Genomic DNA, 17667 nt, shown 5'->3' with positions numbered 1-17667 from the left:
CTCTTTCTTCTAAAAGAGATGGAAGCATTATAATAAGTAAATTATTGGTTTCTTAGTTTGACAACTTAATTAAATCTGAAGTTTGCCTCACAAAAATGTTTTCTCTACAGCTTTATTGACATTACTTACCTGTAATGAAGTATGTCCCAAATCATGTAGGCAGCTGGATCTTGTAGAAATCTACTCATTAGAGCAGGAGTCTCCAAACTTTTTAAACAAAGGTCCAATTTGCTGTCCTTCAGACTTTAAGGGGTAGGTGGAAGAAGAAAATGCCCAGCGTGAGTGGGAATAGACAATGTCTCAGGCTTAGTGGTCAGTGGGAGTAAAAAAGTAAAATCACACCTGTGGAATAGATGCTAGGAACAGATGCCCATAATTGGTATTAGTGAGGGTATTAATGCCTAGTTGTTGTTATCAGGGTAAGACTTATGCCCCATCTTTAGTTTTAGTGGGCTAAATAGTAATCCATTGTTGGTGTTAATGGGCTGAATAGTGCCCCACTGTTGTTGTCAGTGGAAGGAATGGTCCTTGTATCAGTGGGAGAAATGGAGCCCTAAGGGCTGGATAAAGGCAACAAAGGGCCACATTCGGCCCACGGCCGCAGTTTAGAGACCACTCCACTGCATTATTGCATTAGGAAACAATTGGATTCCAATTGCATGTGTTCCAATCCCAGCGGTCACTCTCTCTCCATCACCTCCTCCCTTTAAGGGCAAAATGGGGGCACAAGGTACTCTTCAAACCAAAGATGTGGTATAGGGCATAGGTGAAAAGCTTATATATTGTTACATTGTACTCAAAAGTCCTTCTCTCCTTGTTCTCCTGATGAAGCTGGATGTGTGAAATGCGCTGGAATAGGAGATACTGTATATGCGACAACTTAATGAATGCTTTCCTGTGGACCAAGTATTATATATTATGAACTGAATAAGAGGAGCTAAATGGTCATCTGATATCTCCACCAAGAGTGGGGCTGTCTATAATAATTTTTAATTTGAATGTGTAATACACAACTTTTATATGTAAATATGATGGATTCACAATTCATTTTATAAGTTGTAAAAATAAATATGGAATATTGTTATATATAGTCAAGTTCCTCCACCCCCAAACTCGCTCATCCATGTCTTTATGAACCTTGCTTTGTGCACAGGTCCAAACAATTTTGTGGAGGGGGATTATGGTGGGGTTGTTTTTCAGGGGTTGGTCTTGGCCCCTTAGTTCCAGTGAAGGAAACTCTTAAGGCGTCAGCATACCAAGACATTTTGGACAATTTCATGCTCCCAACTTTGTGGGAACAGTTTGGGGATGGCCCTTTCCTGTTCCAACATGACTGCACATCAGTGCACAAAGCAAGGTCCATAAAGACATGGATGAGTGAGTTTGGGGTGGAGGAACTTGACTGGCCTGCACAGAGTCCTGACCTTAACCTAATAGAACACCTTTGGGATGAATTAGGCCTTCTTGTCCAACATCAGTGCCTGACCTCACAAATGCGTTTCCTGAAAGAGTGGTCAAACATTCCCATAGACACACTCCCAAACCTTGTGGACAGCCTTCCTAGAAGAGTTGAAGCTGCTACAGCTGCAAAGAGTGGGCCAACTCAATATTGAACCCTATGGACTAAGACTGGGATGTCATTTAAGTTTATTAATGTGTAAAGGCAGGTGTCCCAATACTTTTGTCAATATAGCATATATATATCCTCTTTTCTTGAAATTCCTTTGGAATTATTTTAAACACTTAAAAAGCCCTAAGGAGCCAATTTTGGGCATTGTGATTTGGTCATTGTTTAGTAAGGGTGCAATGCTGGAAATCTTTTGATGGTACCTGTTTAGAGATATTATGCTATATTATTAGAATAATACAGAAATTAAGATACAAAATGGGCAAACATCATATTAAGATAGGATTTCAACTTTACAGAATTTCAAGGCATTTCCTGATGTACCATAATATACACCACTATTTACAGCTTTGTCTTTTCCACTGATTCATAAAAATACATAGTATAGAAGATTCCAAAGGTTATGTCACATGCAAACCACATAGATTTATAGAACTGAGACATTTACCTATGATTTTTCATGAAATTACAAACAATTTATTTTAGCACACATAATACACTGTGCACATAAAGGGAGCTAGTAGCACAATTTATTATATGTTTTGCAACAAATATTAGGCACATTACATATTTAGTTTATGTAAGTTTTGAGCAAATGTCATTACAGCATCATGGACACATTAAAACATGAATTGTAATATATACAGTATATTGAGATCAGGTTGTACAGAGTTTGCATATAAATCAGTGATATATGGAAAATTGATCATTTGGATTTTTCTGTTATATATGAAGTTTGTTATATGGTATATTTGGCTTATTATGGGGTTATTGGGAAGAGGATCATATTTTGACTACCAGATAAAAAGCCATCTTTATTCAGTAAAGTATGTATATCACTAGCTGCATGGATAGATGTTTTTAGTATGTTGTGCTCTTGAGGAAGGAGTAGAGGTCCACTTAGAAACACATTGAATGCTTTTAAGTGCGTTTTAAGTCTTTTTATATGGACCAAGTTTAGAATACATTGATTTAGATTTAGATAAAGATTTGCCACCAAATTCTAGAAACACAGGGTCTGGGCTGACTCAGCGATAGCCATGTAGCTCTAACAACATTGCCATGGTATACCTATGTAGCTTGGCTACCTTACCACATGAGTTTCTTCATTTACTGAAAGATCTCCACAGTGACTGAATAAAATGGTTTTTAGGTAAATATGAAGGAGTGCCCAATGTCAAAAAAGTCTCACTTAATGAATTGTTAAAAAATGTATTGTAGATGCATAGGTATAAGTAGAGGCAGCGAGTTTTGGGACAACAGCCTCCCCCTTCTTCAGGGCTGTTTCAGAGTACTTTTGGAGGGTAGTGGCCTCTAAAGGGGTATTCGAACACAAAGGCAGATTTTTGGTATACTGGCATACTGTGAAGCTGAGTTAAATATCATCAACTGGGATAAAAGCAATAAACGCTAAAGCCTTAATTCACCAAATAGTGTTTGCTCCATAACCCATAAGATTCAGGTGTGAATGTTTTTTGGATCTCTGTGAAAATTATTGATTTTACTGCTGATACTCTTACAGATGCCTTTTCTTTTATTTTCTATTTATACATATGAATAGAAGTGGTGTAAATTAGAAGCACTCAGAAGCTTACAGTTTTTTTACATAAAAAAAGTTTAATACAAACATTTTAAAAAATTACATAAAATGCCCAAATTTACTTTTCTTTTCTCTAACAATTTTCACTTTTTTTTTGCAACTGTTTATCAAAAAAAAGTCAAAAACAAAAAGCTATTAATACATATATAGAGCTGTAAAATACAGTGATGGTAAAACATTTTGAATGGCCGTAAAGATCATATAAAGTTAACAGTACAAAGTAAAGTAGGGTAAAAAAAAAGCCCTATATCTAACTGCCTGCAGTGCAAAAATCAAATACATATAGCAAAAGCAATTGGATTAAAGAAACCTCATGCATGCAACATAGTGGATAAATAACAGAATTTGAGGTACAAAATGCAAAGTTTAGGAAAATTGATTACATACGGATGAGCAATTGTCCCATTTTGCGTGAAAGTGTCTTGAATCATTTAATGTTTGAACAATTTTCATTTTTTACCCCCTTGAATTTCAGTGTATTGTAACTTTACTCTCTTCCTTTATTTTGTAAAGCATTGCACATACTGTTGGCTATATATAAATACTGTATCATAATAATAATAATAATAATATCTTAGGGCTGTTCACTGCTTGCTGCATTATAGGTTTGGTTTTAAGCAAGGACACCTTTCACAAGGAACATCAATTTATGTAAAACACATCTCACCTAAAGCACAGAGATGAGGAAAGGACCTAAAAAAATCTACACACTCCAAAGACATGCTGGTTGGTTAATTAGATCCTGCATTGGCTGTTTTATGTGAGTTAGGAACCTTAGACTGTAAGCTCCTTAAAGGCAGAAACTGATGAGAATGTTCAATATACATTATATATATAAATATATATATATATAAAACTGCATACATTGGCAGCGCTATATAAATAACCTGTAATAATATAAAAACAATAAGCTATAAAAAATATACTACATTGAAGTTGTTGTCAATATTTTATATCATTTTAAAATCCATGATTGTTTGCCCCTCCAAAGTGCCCAGAAATAGATGTTCTAATCAAGGGGATGGATAAGCAACATAATGAATTCATGTGTGCATAGAGCTACACATATGTGCACATACATTCAGTTATAGTAAATCAAGGTAAAGAATCACTAGCATTTATCCAGTGGCTAACAGTCACTCTCTTTACCAAGAGTGGGACATTAATAGATGAGTGAGATAGTGTTGCCTTTGTGCTGAAGGCAAGAGACAGAAGCTCTATGAAATAAAATGTTCTAAAAACATTTCTTTGTGTATATTTAAAATTAGAAATATATCGTCACCTACCATTAGACTGGCCTGCAGAGTAGCATGCTCTGTTATAGTTCTTGCAGACCAGTGATGAATACAGGCTACAATTTATACCCTTACTGAACATAGAGGTATTACTATGCATTACCAGGAAATGTTCAGGAAAACAATGATTTATTCCCATCGGGGTATACTGATTTCTTGGCTAAGGTTTTGTTTCCCCTGGCATAACAGACTAAAACTTCAACTTTTTTTTTTTTTTATAGTATTATATATTGTGCTTGAAGTTATTAGTGGGATTTTTTTAACTTTGAATAGAGTAGGGAAGAGTAAGAAACTTTTTAATTTCTGCCTGTTCCCTTCAATACTTCTGTAGTCACAGAGGCAGTAAAATTTCTACAGCGATGGAAGAATGGGTAAGGGTTATTACCTGTTTTTATTGCTGTTTTTCAAGGGGAGGGGGGTTATTCCTAATATTTTTTGTTATTCTCAGTGTAAGAAGTGACAAAAAAAAGATATTAGAAGTTATTTCAGAGGTCTAATAATGCCAGTTTAGTGAACAGACCAAGCACTGATGGAAAAGATAAAATTAGATGGAAAAATATGTTTTGAACATGGAGGAAGGCTCTTAAGAAATGTTTTCCAAACTTTGTCAGCTTTCAACCAATATTTAAAGCTTCCCACCTATTCACTCTGCTTTAAATGTACTGCATGCCATTGTAGTCTTGTTTATGGTTTCCAACCCAGATTATACCTCTAAAAATATTTAAGGAAAATATGCATTTGTAACTAATAAAGACAGCTCTTTGTGGACATCAAGATATGTATAGTGTAGAGAAGAGGGTATTTGTAGTGGAAAATCCAGATGGTTTTATTGATCACATTAGTATAAGCAAGAAAAAATTGGTGTGGCACTGCTTATATTACTGACTATTAATAAATACATTATTAAACTAATACCTAGTGTGTGTGTGTTTTTTTTTTTTTTTTTGGTACCATGTATACATGTATCATCTGTCCCATTGTAATGTGCACTAGGGATCGACCGATATCGGTTTTTCGTTGCCGATACCGATATTTTGGCCATTGTATATCGGTATCGGCCCATATGGGCCGATATTTTGAACATTTAAAGTTTTGCAAAAAAACACAATTTTCGACACAAATCTGTTACTGAACATGTTAATGTTTGTTTATTAACATTTTTAACATTAAGGGCTCATTCTTCACACCTTAACTGCATGAAAACTGATAGGAAAATCGCACTTGCAGGGACATCGGTTTCAAATCATCTGATTGAATTGATTGATTGAATTGAATGAATGATTGATTGATTGATTGATTGAATGGTGCATAAACTGCTGCAGTAGTGCACTCACTCACTGCAATAATTTTAAATCACTACTGCAGTGCAGTCAGTGCAAAACTGCTAGAAAAAAGCTAGACAAACAGCTAGACAGTGGATTGGAGTCAGTGGACTACCGCTCCATTAGTGATCTCACTGTAATGATTTTAAATCACTACTGCAGTTAGTGCAAATTAAACTGCTAATAAAAAAACTAGACAACAACAAACAGCTAGACAGTAGATTGGAGGAGTCCGTGGACTACTGCTGCAGTAGTGCACTCACTGCAATGATTTTAAATCACTAACTGCAGTCAGTGCAAAACTGCTAGAAAAAAAGTTAGACAAAAAAGAAAAAAAAAAGAAAAAAAAGTTAGACAGTGGGGAGTCAGTGGACTATTACTGCAGTAGTACACTCAATCACTGCAATAATTTTAAATCACTACTGCACTACTGCAGTGACTGCACTGCAGTAGTGATTTAAAATTATTGCAGCAGTGAGTGGTGCACTACTGCAGCAGTAGTCCACTGACTCCAATACACTGTCTAGCTTTTTTTCTAACAGTTTTGCACTGACTGCAGCGCAGTGCAGTCTGTGCAAAACTGCTAGAAAAAAAGCTAGACATAAGCTAGACAGTGGAATGGATTGGAGTGGACACTAGTAATATACCACTACACTCAATATTCCAAGTTAAGTAGAACAATATTATAGTGCAGAAAGCATAACATTTCACAATATCAGTAACCTCCAGGGCCGATACCGATATATCGAGGAAAGTGCATATTGGCCCTCGATATATATCGGCCTTGCTGATAAACGGTCGATCCCTAATGTGCGCTGTGCATTAGTACGTTTTTAAAAGCTATATAAAATTTCCTAAAATATAGAAAGTCTCTGTATAAAGCAAAAATAAAGTCTAATTTTCATAAAGTGCTCTATAAAGTGACTGGCCTCTGTATAGAGTACAAATCAAGTCCCATTTTCATAAAGTTATGTATAAAGTGACTGGTGCTCAACATTTACAATCTTCAGTGGGTGTAAATCACTCTGTGCTCCCTTTCTTATTCACCTCACTCACCAGAGTTCCGTGACCCCTATGCAGCACAAGTGGGTCTAAAGTGCTTATAGGAGGTGTTCTATCTCCTCCTGTGACTACGATGTCCCTGCAAAATTAGAAGTCTTGTTCGCAGGTTCCTCTCCAATATGCAGGCATGTGGGGGGGGGGGGGGACAGAGGCAGCCTCCAATAGTGTAACTCTATTTTATTTAAATCATAAAAACATTTAAAATCCATTTACTCTGTAATAATGCATGCATTACATACAAGCTATAGCGTATGTGTTACTTCCTGTAACCACCTACATTCCACCAACAGGAAAAACGAAAGTGATGCAACAAGCCTCACCCAATGTGTTTCATCACACTGATGTCATCAGGGACGGCACCATGTTGGTACACTCTGCTTCTTATATCCCTTTTGCTGTGATTACTCATTACCCCTATCTTCACTTATTGTTGTCTACTGCGATGACTAAACAGGGACCACTCTACAGGACAGTTTCATTCACTGAATACCAATAATGTCCACTCCATCCCCTGATTTTTAAAGAGCCCGTACTTCCACTTAAGGGGAACTCCATTTTAAAACTTCATAAAAATTATTTACAAAAATATTTCTCCTTCGCTTACACACTCTAGAAGTTATTTGGTATATAACGAGAAATACTATCATTTTTTTTTTGGAACTCTTAAAGGGTCTGCTGTACCATTAGTGGGCTCTATGATTTAATCCTTTATAAATTGCTTAGGCATTGATTTAAAAGCCCCTCAACCTTATATAAGGGGAACTCTACACTTCCTCTTAAAAGTATCTGATACACCTCATGCTTCTTTTTTTGCATATTAACAAGATAACTGCTTTACTGTATATTTACAACATCTACAGAGGCATCTGTTACTTCTCAGTTACATTTGTGGCAAATGCTATTGTAATGTTCCAAACAGCTAATTCTCCTGGATTCTTCTGTCCATGTCCAGTGTGAAAAATGGAGTTCTGCTTCAGTCTTTTCATAACTGGACAACCACCAAGGGCTCTTTTATATACCTCTGGGCCTGGGAGGGCTAGGTTGTGTGAAGCGATGATGACTCCATAAGCTTAGTCAAGTGTTGGAGGAGGGATGTGCATAAGGAAAGATGGTAATAAGGTTTTTTCTTTTCTGTATTTCTTAGTGTCATTCCAGATTGTAGGGTGTATATACCATTTACAGCCATGCAGCTTTCTGTATTCTAATTCAAATTCAGTTAAAATACCTGGAATAAAATGGGTCTACATAGTACCTGCTGCTAATTCTGAATTTTGTATATAAACAATATGGCATAGTTCCTCCAAAAAATAAATTCAATCTCTTTTTTTTTTTCAAACATTTTTATTGATTTTCATTAATAGAAATACAACATACCAAAAATATATTAAGCAGTCACTGTTACATTTACAGATATATAGAGGAAGAGAAAAAAAAAAAACAAATACGTTTGAGATACATACACATAGCGGAGTCCGGTCCTGCCCGAAATTAATATCAAGGCATGGTTTTGTCCACATCCCCCCGAACACCATTATTGGGCTCAATCTGTGTCCCGGGGATGAGGATTACTTAGTCTGTTAGGGCCAATCGGGCCTCCGCCTCAGAAATACTGTCAACTATAAAGATGTTAACATTAACCGTAGGCTAAGGTAAAAGAGAGTCATCTCTAGTGCTAAAAAAGGAAGAGTAGCCTGTAGTTTAGACGAGAAAGACAGAATATACAACAAGCTATATTAAACGAAAATGTGCTGCGCTAGAATATAGTGAATAATGAAATCACCAAAAAAAATACAAAAAATATATAATACAAAAAGTATATATATATCACTCTGTATATGTGTCAGGATAAGGTAACCAGAAATTAATCAATATTCCTTAAAAATGTGAATATCACCAATGTATATCAATAATCACGTAAATCATAAATCATCCAGTGTAAATTGTAATAAAGTGAAAAATTAGGATAATAATTAAATTAAATCCCAATAAAGTCCATGCAAAAATTAGAAGAAAATCCAAGAAGGTGTGCCACAAGATCCCAAAGAGTGCATCCACGCAATTCCTTGTAAAAATATAATAGACACCAACGTGTAAATCACCCAGGGAAAATTAGATGGCTGCTTACCAGAACGGATAGGTCTCTCAAGCTAATGAGTAGACCACAGAAAGCTTAAGTGTAATGCCAAGGATGGCCACAGGATGTCTCCTTTAAACTCTCAATGGCGATGTCCACATAGTGGGAAACAAATTACGACAGGGACATAGTGTAACTCCGTATACAAGGCATTTATTTAAAAGTAAAAAGCAGATAAAACCACTCACATTTGCGATGTGAATTCAAGGCATCTAAAGGTTACAGGTACGCTGGAAACGAACAAACATCTCCCTCGCTGTTAGTATGTAGGTAGCCGGCTACCTACATACTAACAGCGAGGGAGATGTTTTGGCTTTTTACTTTTAAATAAATGCCTTGTATACCTATGCCTATGTATTATATATTTTTTGTATTTTTTTTGGTGATTTCATTATTCACTATATTCTACGCAGCACATTTTCGTTTAATATTCACTTTGGGTTTTTTCTGTGATTCCTTTGTGCAGCAGCTCACCCTACAATACTAATTTTTTATAATTATATTAGCGCAGAAATATCCACTTTTATACAACAAGCTATGTTCTCCCTGGTTTCCCTATAGGGTGACGGGGAAGAACACAGACAAGTAAGGAGGAGCAGGGAAGAACATGTGAACACGAGTGAAAGGAGAGTAGTAATATCAATATTCACAGTTTCCACCAGTATACAAGGTATAAGTTTAAGATGTATAGTAAGTGTAGGTAGTTACCCCCAAAGGCTCTTCCTGGTGTCCATAGTGGGCCTATGTAGCGATATAATGATATCTGGAGCTGGTGTCTAGGTCGTGGGTGTAGCTTCCAAATCAAAGGGACAATTTAGCTCTACGATCAGCTAACCAGGGTTGCCATAGTTGGAAGAATCTATCTACATTACCCTGTGCTTTGACAAATAGAAATTTTATCGAAAGATTATCATTAAGAATCAAGATAAGGCTATGTAATGTGGGTGTAATATTCTGTTTCCATAGCCTTGCGATGGATAATCGAGCAGCTATGAGGATATGGGAGATGATGGGTTGAAGTTTAGAAGGCCAACTTGTTAGACCTACTCCAAAAAGAGTCATCTTGGGGGGTGAATTCAATATTTATATTGGTGAGATCCCTGATGAATGTTGCAATGCTTTTCCAATTCCCACCATATATGTAGAATATGTCCATCCAAGTCACAGTTCCTCCAGCATTTGGCAGATTGTGTTGGAAAAATCTGTGCCAATTTTACTGGGGTTAAGTACCATCTATGCATAATTTTTATTAGGGTTTCCCAGTGAGATGTGTTCTTAGAGTACTTAATAGAAGTGCTGATTGCCGAGTGCCATTCGTGTAGAGGGAGTTGTAGGTTCAGTTTGGATTCCCAGTAAGATATAGTGAGAGGCTTAACCTGCAGGTTTGGTCTCATTAGGAGGTTGTGTAGGTAGGTAATACCTTGAATTTTGCTGCTTGGAGAAGTAAAAATGTGTAGGATATCCTTAGTCCAGGTGTTGTGGGAGGAAGGTATAGAGGTTAGGGCGAAGCGATCTCTGAGTTGCTGGAACAAAAGTAACTGGGTGTCCTGAAACAGATCTCCGATACTGTATCTCTGATACTCTGATGTTATTGGAATTGGAATTCAAATGGGACATGAAACCCCTCAGATCCTTCTCTGAGCCTTTCCAGATGAACTAAATGTTATCTATGAACCTTCTGTAATATCTCAGTTCTGATCTCCTTTGGTTAAATACAAATTTGTCTTCCCACTCCGCCATGAAGGTGTTTGCAAGGCTAGGGGCGAACTTTGCGCCCATGGCTACACCCGTCTTCTGGCTATAAAACTCATTCTGATACTAGAACATCAGATTGGAGTTCCACTGGGACAGAGAAACTATTCAATTTTTGGATGTCTCTGTATTTAGACAGGAAACAAGGTTTGCTACAAAAGTTTACTTCAAGCAAACCGATAGGGAATAGCTATCTGTCAATAATGAGTAAACATCACCTTGCTTGGTTAAGGAATATACCAAGGGGACAGTTCATGCGGGTGAGGCAGAATTCCTCTTTTGATCATGATTTTTTGACCCAATCAAGAGTAATTAAAGATAAATTCCTACAAAAAGAATATAGAAAGGAGGCCCTTACTAGGGAAATCAATACTCTATTGGAAATGCCCAGAACTCAATGTTTGGTCAATAAAGTGAGACTCCAAAATAATGGGAAAGAATGGAGTTTTATATCAGATTTTTCTGAGGACTATAGACAAGTGGAAGAGGTCTTCAGGAAACACTGGTATATTCTCCAGATGGATAAAACCTTGGGCCGGGTCATACCAAAAGAACCCTCCTTTATTTATCATAAGGCACCAAACTTTGGGGATCGGGTATTTAGGCAGATCATTGATCCTCCTAATACTTCATTCTTCCCAGGGAGAAAGGGATTCCATACTTATGGTAAATGTAGGGCATGCTTCTTTGCTAGAACCAATCTAAAAAGACGTGAGGAATTTAGTGTGCCATCTATAGGGAAAAGTTTAAAGATTAAAAATCTTATGACATGTGACACCACACATGTGGTGTTTGCATTGATGTGCCCTTGTAATTTGATCTACATTGGTCGTACTAAGCGGACCATAAAAAAGGGAGTGGGAGAACACATTATGAATATCCTGAAAGGATTCAAGGACCATAGCATCTCAGATCACTTGAGGCGATTCCACCAACGTGACCCACGGGGCCTGCATTTTTGGGGCATTGAATGGATGATTCCATCTTGGAGAGGTGCTAACTGGATCAGGAAGTTATCCAAATGTGAAACCAAGTGGATCTTCCTGACCCAGGCCTTGGATCCTAAATCCTAAAGGCCTTAATATAGAGTTGGACCTAAACTGCTTTATCAGTGACCATTAAGGACATCTGAATGGTGATACACTATGAGTTCAGCCTTCATTTGAAACCATGTATGGTTTTTTTATTCTTCGTTTTTTCTTTCTTCTTTTTTCTTTGTTGTAATATATAGGGGTGATGAGTGCCCCTATTGGTTTACAGTTTCAACCAGTGGTCGACTGATCTGGTCTTAATGAATAATAAAAATTAGATTTGTATAGTCTATATTCATTTAAGTGGAACCATGGAATTTAGTACGTTGTGATGAGCTTTTAGCTTAATGTTATTTTATAATTTTTATAACTGTTTGACCAGTATAACATTCTGTGATTTTAGTGTATATTTTTAGTTTTTGTGTACTATTAATTTGTGCACAACTCTATTTTATGGTATTTGAATATGTTAGGTGCAACAAGCATCAGAGGTTTTAATTTAATTCTTTGGTAATTTTCTGGTATCTTTTGAGCCACGGCACATTGCATTTTTGTTGCCCCGTTTAAATACTATTGGTTATGCAGGGGGTTGATCAATATACCCTTTTTGGATACTGAGCAAGGGTTTTTTTTTTTTTGCACTGTTGGACGAATTTATATTTATTTTGTGGCTCTCTGGTGTCCAGATGGATACTAGTTGTGTGAAGTATCGTGCATTGACTCCCCTTGTATATACCACAGTTTATATATGTGGTTGAATAAGTTACTATTCATTGTTGGGTGGATACAAGGGGTTAAATGCACTGTGGGATAAAATTACCATTGCTCCGTGATTTTATATATGTTTTGCAGATAGACATATTTTTTTAAGATATATCTTTTTAAGATAGATGTATATGTATAATCTATGAAATGCTTGGTTAATGATCACCCATGATTGTAGAGATTATATGGTGATTTGTCATTCTTCAATTGTTTGCGGCTTTAAATTCCAGATTGCTGGGCCGTATGGTCACTTCCCCCTGTGACGAAGTCGGAAATGATGAAACGCGTCGGGGTGTGATTATACGGCAACCGGAACAAGCCGTGGTTGTGGAGCGGACATCTCCAATTGCGTATCCCACCAGCGTGGAGAGGTTGAGATGAGCCAGGAGTGTCTGTATGGACCCACATACAATTTATATTGGCGTTTTAACATGCTAATTTTGTAGGTGCAATATTTTATTGTTTAATAAAGTGCTATCAGTATAAATCCTATCACACTAGTGGAGATTGTTTCTTTGCATATATCCACATCGAGTGCGTGTGAGTGGAGGAGGAAGTGGCAGCAGATCCAGTAGATTTCCTGGGTGATTTAAACATGTGTACTTATATTATCTAAGAAAGTGGGTAGGCAATTATTTCTGTTGAGTTTCCATTTCACTTGGAGTGACCTGCACACTGGTGGAGGATTGTGAGGTATTTTTTCAACTATACACTGGGATACCTTTACCTCTGCTTTTGGAGTGTGTTATGATATATATACTCACTCATCTCACAGACTGTTTTCCCAAGGCATCAATATATGATGGACTTTGTTATTTTTTCTATAATTATGTTTTATGTATCCATTTGAATTTATTTTGCTGCTTTTGATCAATTTCTGTTTGCGCTACTGATGCCCTATTTTGTTCCATGAGGACAACAAGTTGGTGATCCCCTTATTTTTTATTTTTTTTAATGTTTAATTCCTTTTCCCCACTATAGTAAAAAAAAGCTCTATCTGACTCAAAAAAGATATAAGATAAAATGTATTTGGGAACAATGTTTAATTGTCAGCCAAACTATCACAATACTGAAACCTAAAAAATGGCCTGGACAGAAAGGGGGTGTAACATATCAGTCCATAAGTGGTTAAATTAGGTAAATACATTAAATATGCAGCTGAATAATATATTTAAAACATTTTAAAATTTCTTGTGAGTCTAATGGATTCCCACCTTAAGAACACTTGTTTCTCTCTGGCATTAAGCTGCATAAAGAATGTTCCGTTCTCTGCATATACGCACTGGTCAATCAGTCATCGTTGGGGATCTCTACCCCTGACTAGGGGGAATGTTCGACCTCTGCAGAGATCACTGCTTCACACAGAGAGCAAAGATCCCAATATGGCTGTTCCTATGTTAAAAAAAAGCTCCTATTTATCACATTTTCTATTATCTTTTAAGAAAATGTATATGTTTTGTACTTCTATCCTTTTTTATTATTGTCAGATATTAAAAAGTATATCTTTCTTTTTCGCTTTAGTCAGTTAAATTTGATATAGGATATTTTGATTGTATGTAACCTTCTATCCAGCCATCAGGTAGAGCTCTAGTTGTCTTTTAACATTACTTGTCAGTGCTGATAGGAGCTCATTGTTATCTCCAATCACTGATCAAAACAGTGACTTCCCTTTTATCAGACCTCTTGGTCCAAGGATTAAGCCTAGTACACACGGGCCGAATATCAGGCGGAATCATTTGTCCTGTGCATATGGCAGCTGGTCCGACATAAGCCGGTTCTTCGGCTGCCTTCTGTTGAAGGGGCATGACCAAAAAGTGTCTGCCAATTGGCATCCAATTAGCACTCTCAGTCAATGGCTAAAAGCACTAACCAGTGTGTTCTGCCACCTCCTGTCAGAACACAATAGCTCAGCGGGGGAGATCGCTGTACTAGCATCAGATAGTTAGTACAGCAGCTCCTCCCAAGCTCTTCAGTTTTTTTTCCTTCGTTCAGCCCACTTGGTTGAATGAAAAAAACTACTAGTGTGTACCAGGCTTTAGGCAAACAAAATTGTAAACCAAGCTGGACTGCTGTGTTGTATAACTCATAGTGCTCTGGGAATCCTTTGTTACATATTATAGGTTTATTTGTAAAACACAAATCATAACATTAAATAAAGAAAAAATAAAGACAGAAATTGGGTTTTTTTCTACAGCACAAAAAAAGGAAAAATAACCCTAAAAGCAAAGTTCCAGCAGCTGAACTAAATTAGACAAATCCTCCACATATCCAATAACAAAATGAGTAAAAAAATTAAATCGGTGCTCACAAAAATGCATAAAGGTCAATAATCATCCCAATAGCAAAAACATAAGAAATACATTTACTTCTATTGTAATAATTTTATAACAGTTATAAAAGTGTCTGGTAGTGCCTCACAGGAAAAGGTTTAATAAATTCACTCACTTGTTGCACATTGCTCGATCAAGTAGTTTTCAGTTTTGCAGCTGCGTAAACATTGGACTAGTAATATTCCTATCACAGCCAAGTGGAATTCATTCAAGTTGTTGCAGCGTAGAAATTCCTGGGGGATTTCTAAAATAAAGGTGGCCCCAAAACAATCAATGTTTCCCTTCATATAGGACTTTTGTTCAATTGTCTATTACGTTATGCTATACTTGCATGCCTGACTTGCAATTTTCCAAAATTTCAAACCAATAATAATTCCTTCTATAATAAATAATAATAAAGGGTAAACAATCTATAGTAAAACTACAAATAATAATTAACGTTTTCCTTTTTTTGCAGTTTTGCAATTTGTATTATTTTATTACTATATTTAAAACATTTTTAAAGCTTTAGAGTTGATTTGCCCTTCACCAATCTCATCAGGGCCCTTTTGACTTCTTTATTACGTATGGTGTAAATCAGAGGGTTTAACATGGGAGTCACTGCTGTGTATAGCACAGTGCAGATTTGCTCCAGGAGCTCTGAGTACCGAGATTGTGGAATCAGTACTACAGATGCTTCATTCACATAGTAGAGGAGGATTACTGTGAGGTGGGATGAGCAGGTGGAGAAAAGTTTTCTCCTACCATCACGTGAATTAATATTTAGGATGATGGCAACTATTTTAACATAAGAGATCACAGTGCACAAAATTGGAACAAAGCCAAACAACAAAAGCTCAAAGTACAACAACATGAAGAACATTTCAGTCCCGGCACATGAAATCTTGATCAGAGCTTTGACATCACAGAAAAGTTGATGAATTACTTTTGATCGGAAAAATGACATAGTTGACGCTGCCTTTGTCATCAATAAAGAATTTGTACAAGCGGAGATCCAGGTGGCAGCAATGAACATCAAACAATTTTTTCTCCCCAAGATTTGGTGATAGTGTAAAGGCTTACAGATAGCGACATATCGGTCATATGCCATAATGAATAAAATAATATCTTCAGTGGTACCAAATAATGCGTAAAAGCAGAACTGAGTAAAGCATTGAGTGAATGATATTGTATTATTGTTAGTAAGTAACATGTGTAGCAGTTTGGGAACAGTGACTGTTGTAAAACAAATATCTACAATGGATAAGTTACAGAGAAACAGATACATGGGGGTGTGTAAATGATCATTAATATATATAACTGTGATGATAATTATATTTATTAACAGGCCCGTAAAATATATTGTAAGTAAAAAAACAAAAATGTACAGTTTATCTTCTGTTTTAAAGAAAAATGGCACAATCTGAAACACTTTAGATGTTGTAGAATTCTCCATCAAATCTGCTCTTCTTTTGTAAAAAAAAAAAGTAAACTATGATCGTGGTCAAAAATGCCACGGCTTATCTGGTAGAAGATGACAGATTCAGGTGATTCAGTGTTCTCTTTTCATGCTGACATCTTGTGGCACATTTTAACTATACGTACATATAAAATTATTATGACAAAGTTTATCATTTTTAGTATTTTAAATAGACGCCTCCCTGGTAACAAAGAGTTGAAAAATTATTATTATGCCACAATTTGAAACACTTTAAAAATACTGTACAACTCTTCATCGAAAATGCTCTTCCTTTGTAAGCAGCAAAGCAATATAATTATGATCAACATTGACACCATTTTTTTTTTTTTGCAAAACACTGCATATTCAGATGAATAAATGTTGCTTTGGAACATTTTATTTGTATGCACATTTAAAAAAAAAAAGTTAACTTTTTTGTCACTGTAAATAAACACTTTATGATAAAAATAGTTGTAGAATCATATACATGCACAGAGGGTGTGCCAGGTGTGCCTAGGCACACCCTAATAACTATGTGTGTTACCAATTTCCCCTGCTTCCTGGGCTCCCCCGGCCCTGCATTGCTGCTGGCTTCCCTCCTTTCCTCTGCCCTCGGCTGCTGCAGGGGATGTTTCAGGGTGGAGAGCAGGTAAGGGGCTAGTAAAAAGTTAATTTTCTAAATAAATACAGTTAACAAACTCACTCACTGTGTCTATTCCTAACTGAAGCATAGTACAATGTGTTTACTATGCTTCAGTTTGTGAATGAGCAGAAAGGCACTCAGCACAGAGCACTCTCCCATTCATTCACTGGCCAGTACAGCTGAGGCTGCAGAGAATGGTGTGCGTGTTTAAGTTTTGAGTTGCAGACCCTAATGCAAATAGGCTGTGCACACCTTTGTGTAGAATTATTATTTTATCAAGTATCAGATTAGGGATTTTTCTAATTTTCTATCATGAAAATTGTAGCTATGCTAAAAAAATAACATTACGCTGTACGTTGCACATATATATACTATATATATATATATATATATATATATATATATTGTAATATGGGGGACAATCAGCTCAGCGATAGATGCATTTCTCCAGTGATTCACTGCAGTCAGGTATACATTTTAAGGGCATGGCAGCCCACTTTTATTAAAAGGCAAACGTAAACAATAAGGAAAGTCATACAAAGCAAAATACTAGCCCACCTGGCTCTCTCACTCTCGTGCAGTTTTCCTCAGCAATACCTCTGCACTTTATGCTGGTCCCCAGACCATGGACTCCTTGAAGCTAACCGCTTCACTGTGGCCTTGGTCCT

The 17667-nt window shown here is 36.5% G+C and overlaps 1 protein-coding gene across 1 annotated transcript; it reads right to left on the bottom strand.

Moving 5' to 3' along the window:
* Positions 1–15417: 15417 nt before the first annotated feature.
* Positions 15418–16353, bottom strand: LOC309558566 (olfactory receptor 1468-like; the record flags this gene model as incomplete). Its single annotated transcript, XM_082261644.1, has 1 exon — positions 15418–16353. One exon carries the CDS (start codon positions 16351–16353, stop codon positions 15418–15420), a length of 936 nt encoding a protein of 311 aa, XP_082117770.1.
* Between the last annotated feature and the right edge of the window lie 1314 nt (positions 16354–17667).

The sequence above is a fragment of the Pelophylax lessonae genome (assembly GCF_965119305.1).
Source record: "Pelophylax lessonae genome assembly, chromosome: 6".
NCBI lineage: Eukaryota > Metazoa > Chordata > Amphibia > Anura > Ranidae > Pelophylax > Pelophylax lessonae.
This window is presented reverse-complemented; position numbering and strand designations above follow the sequence as displayed.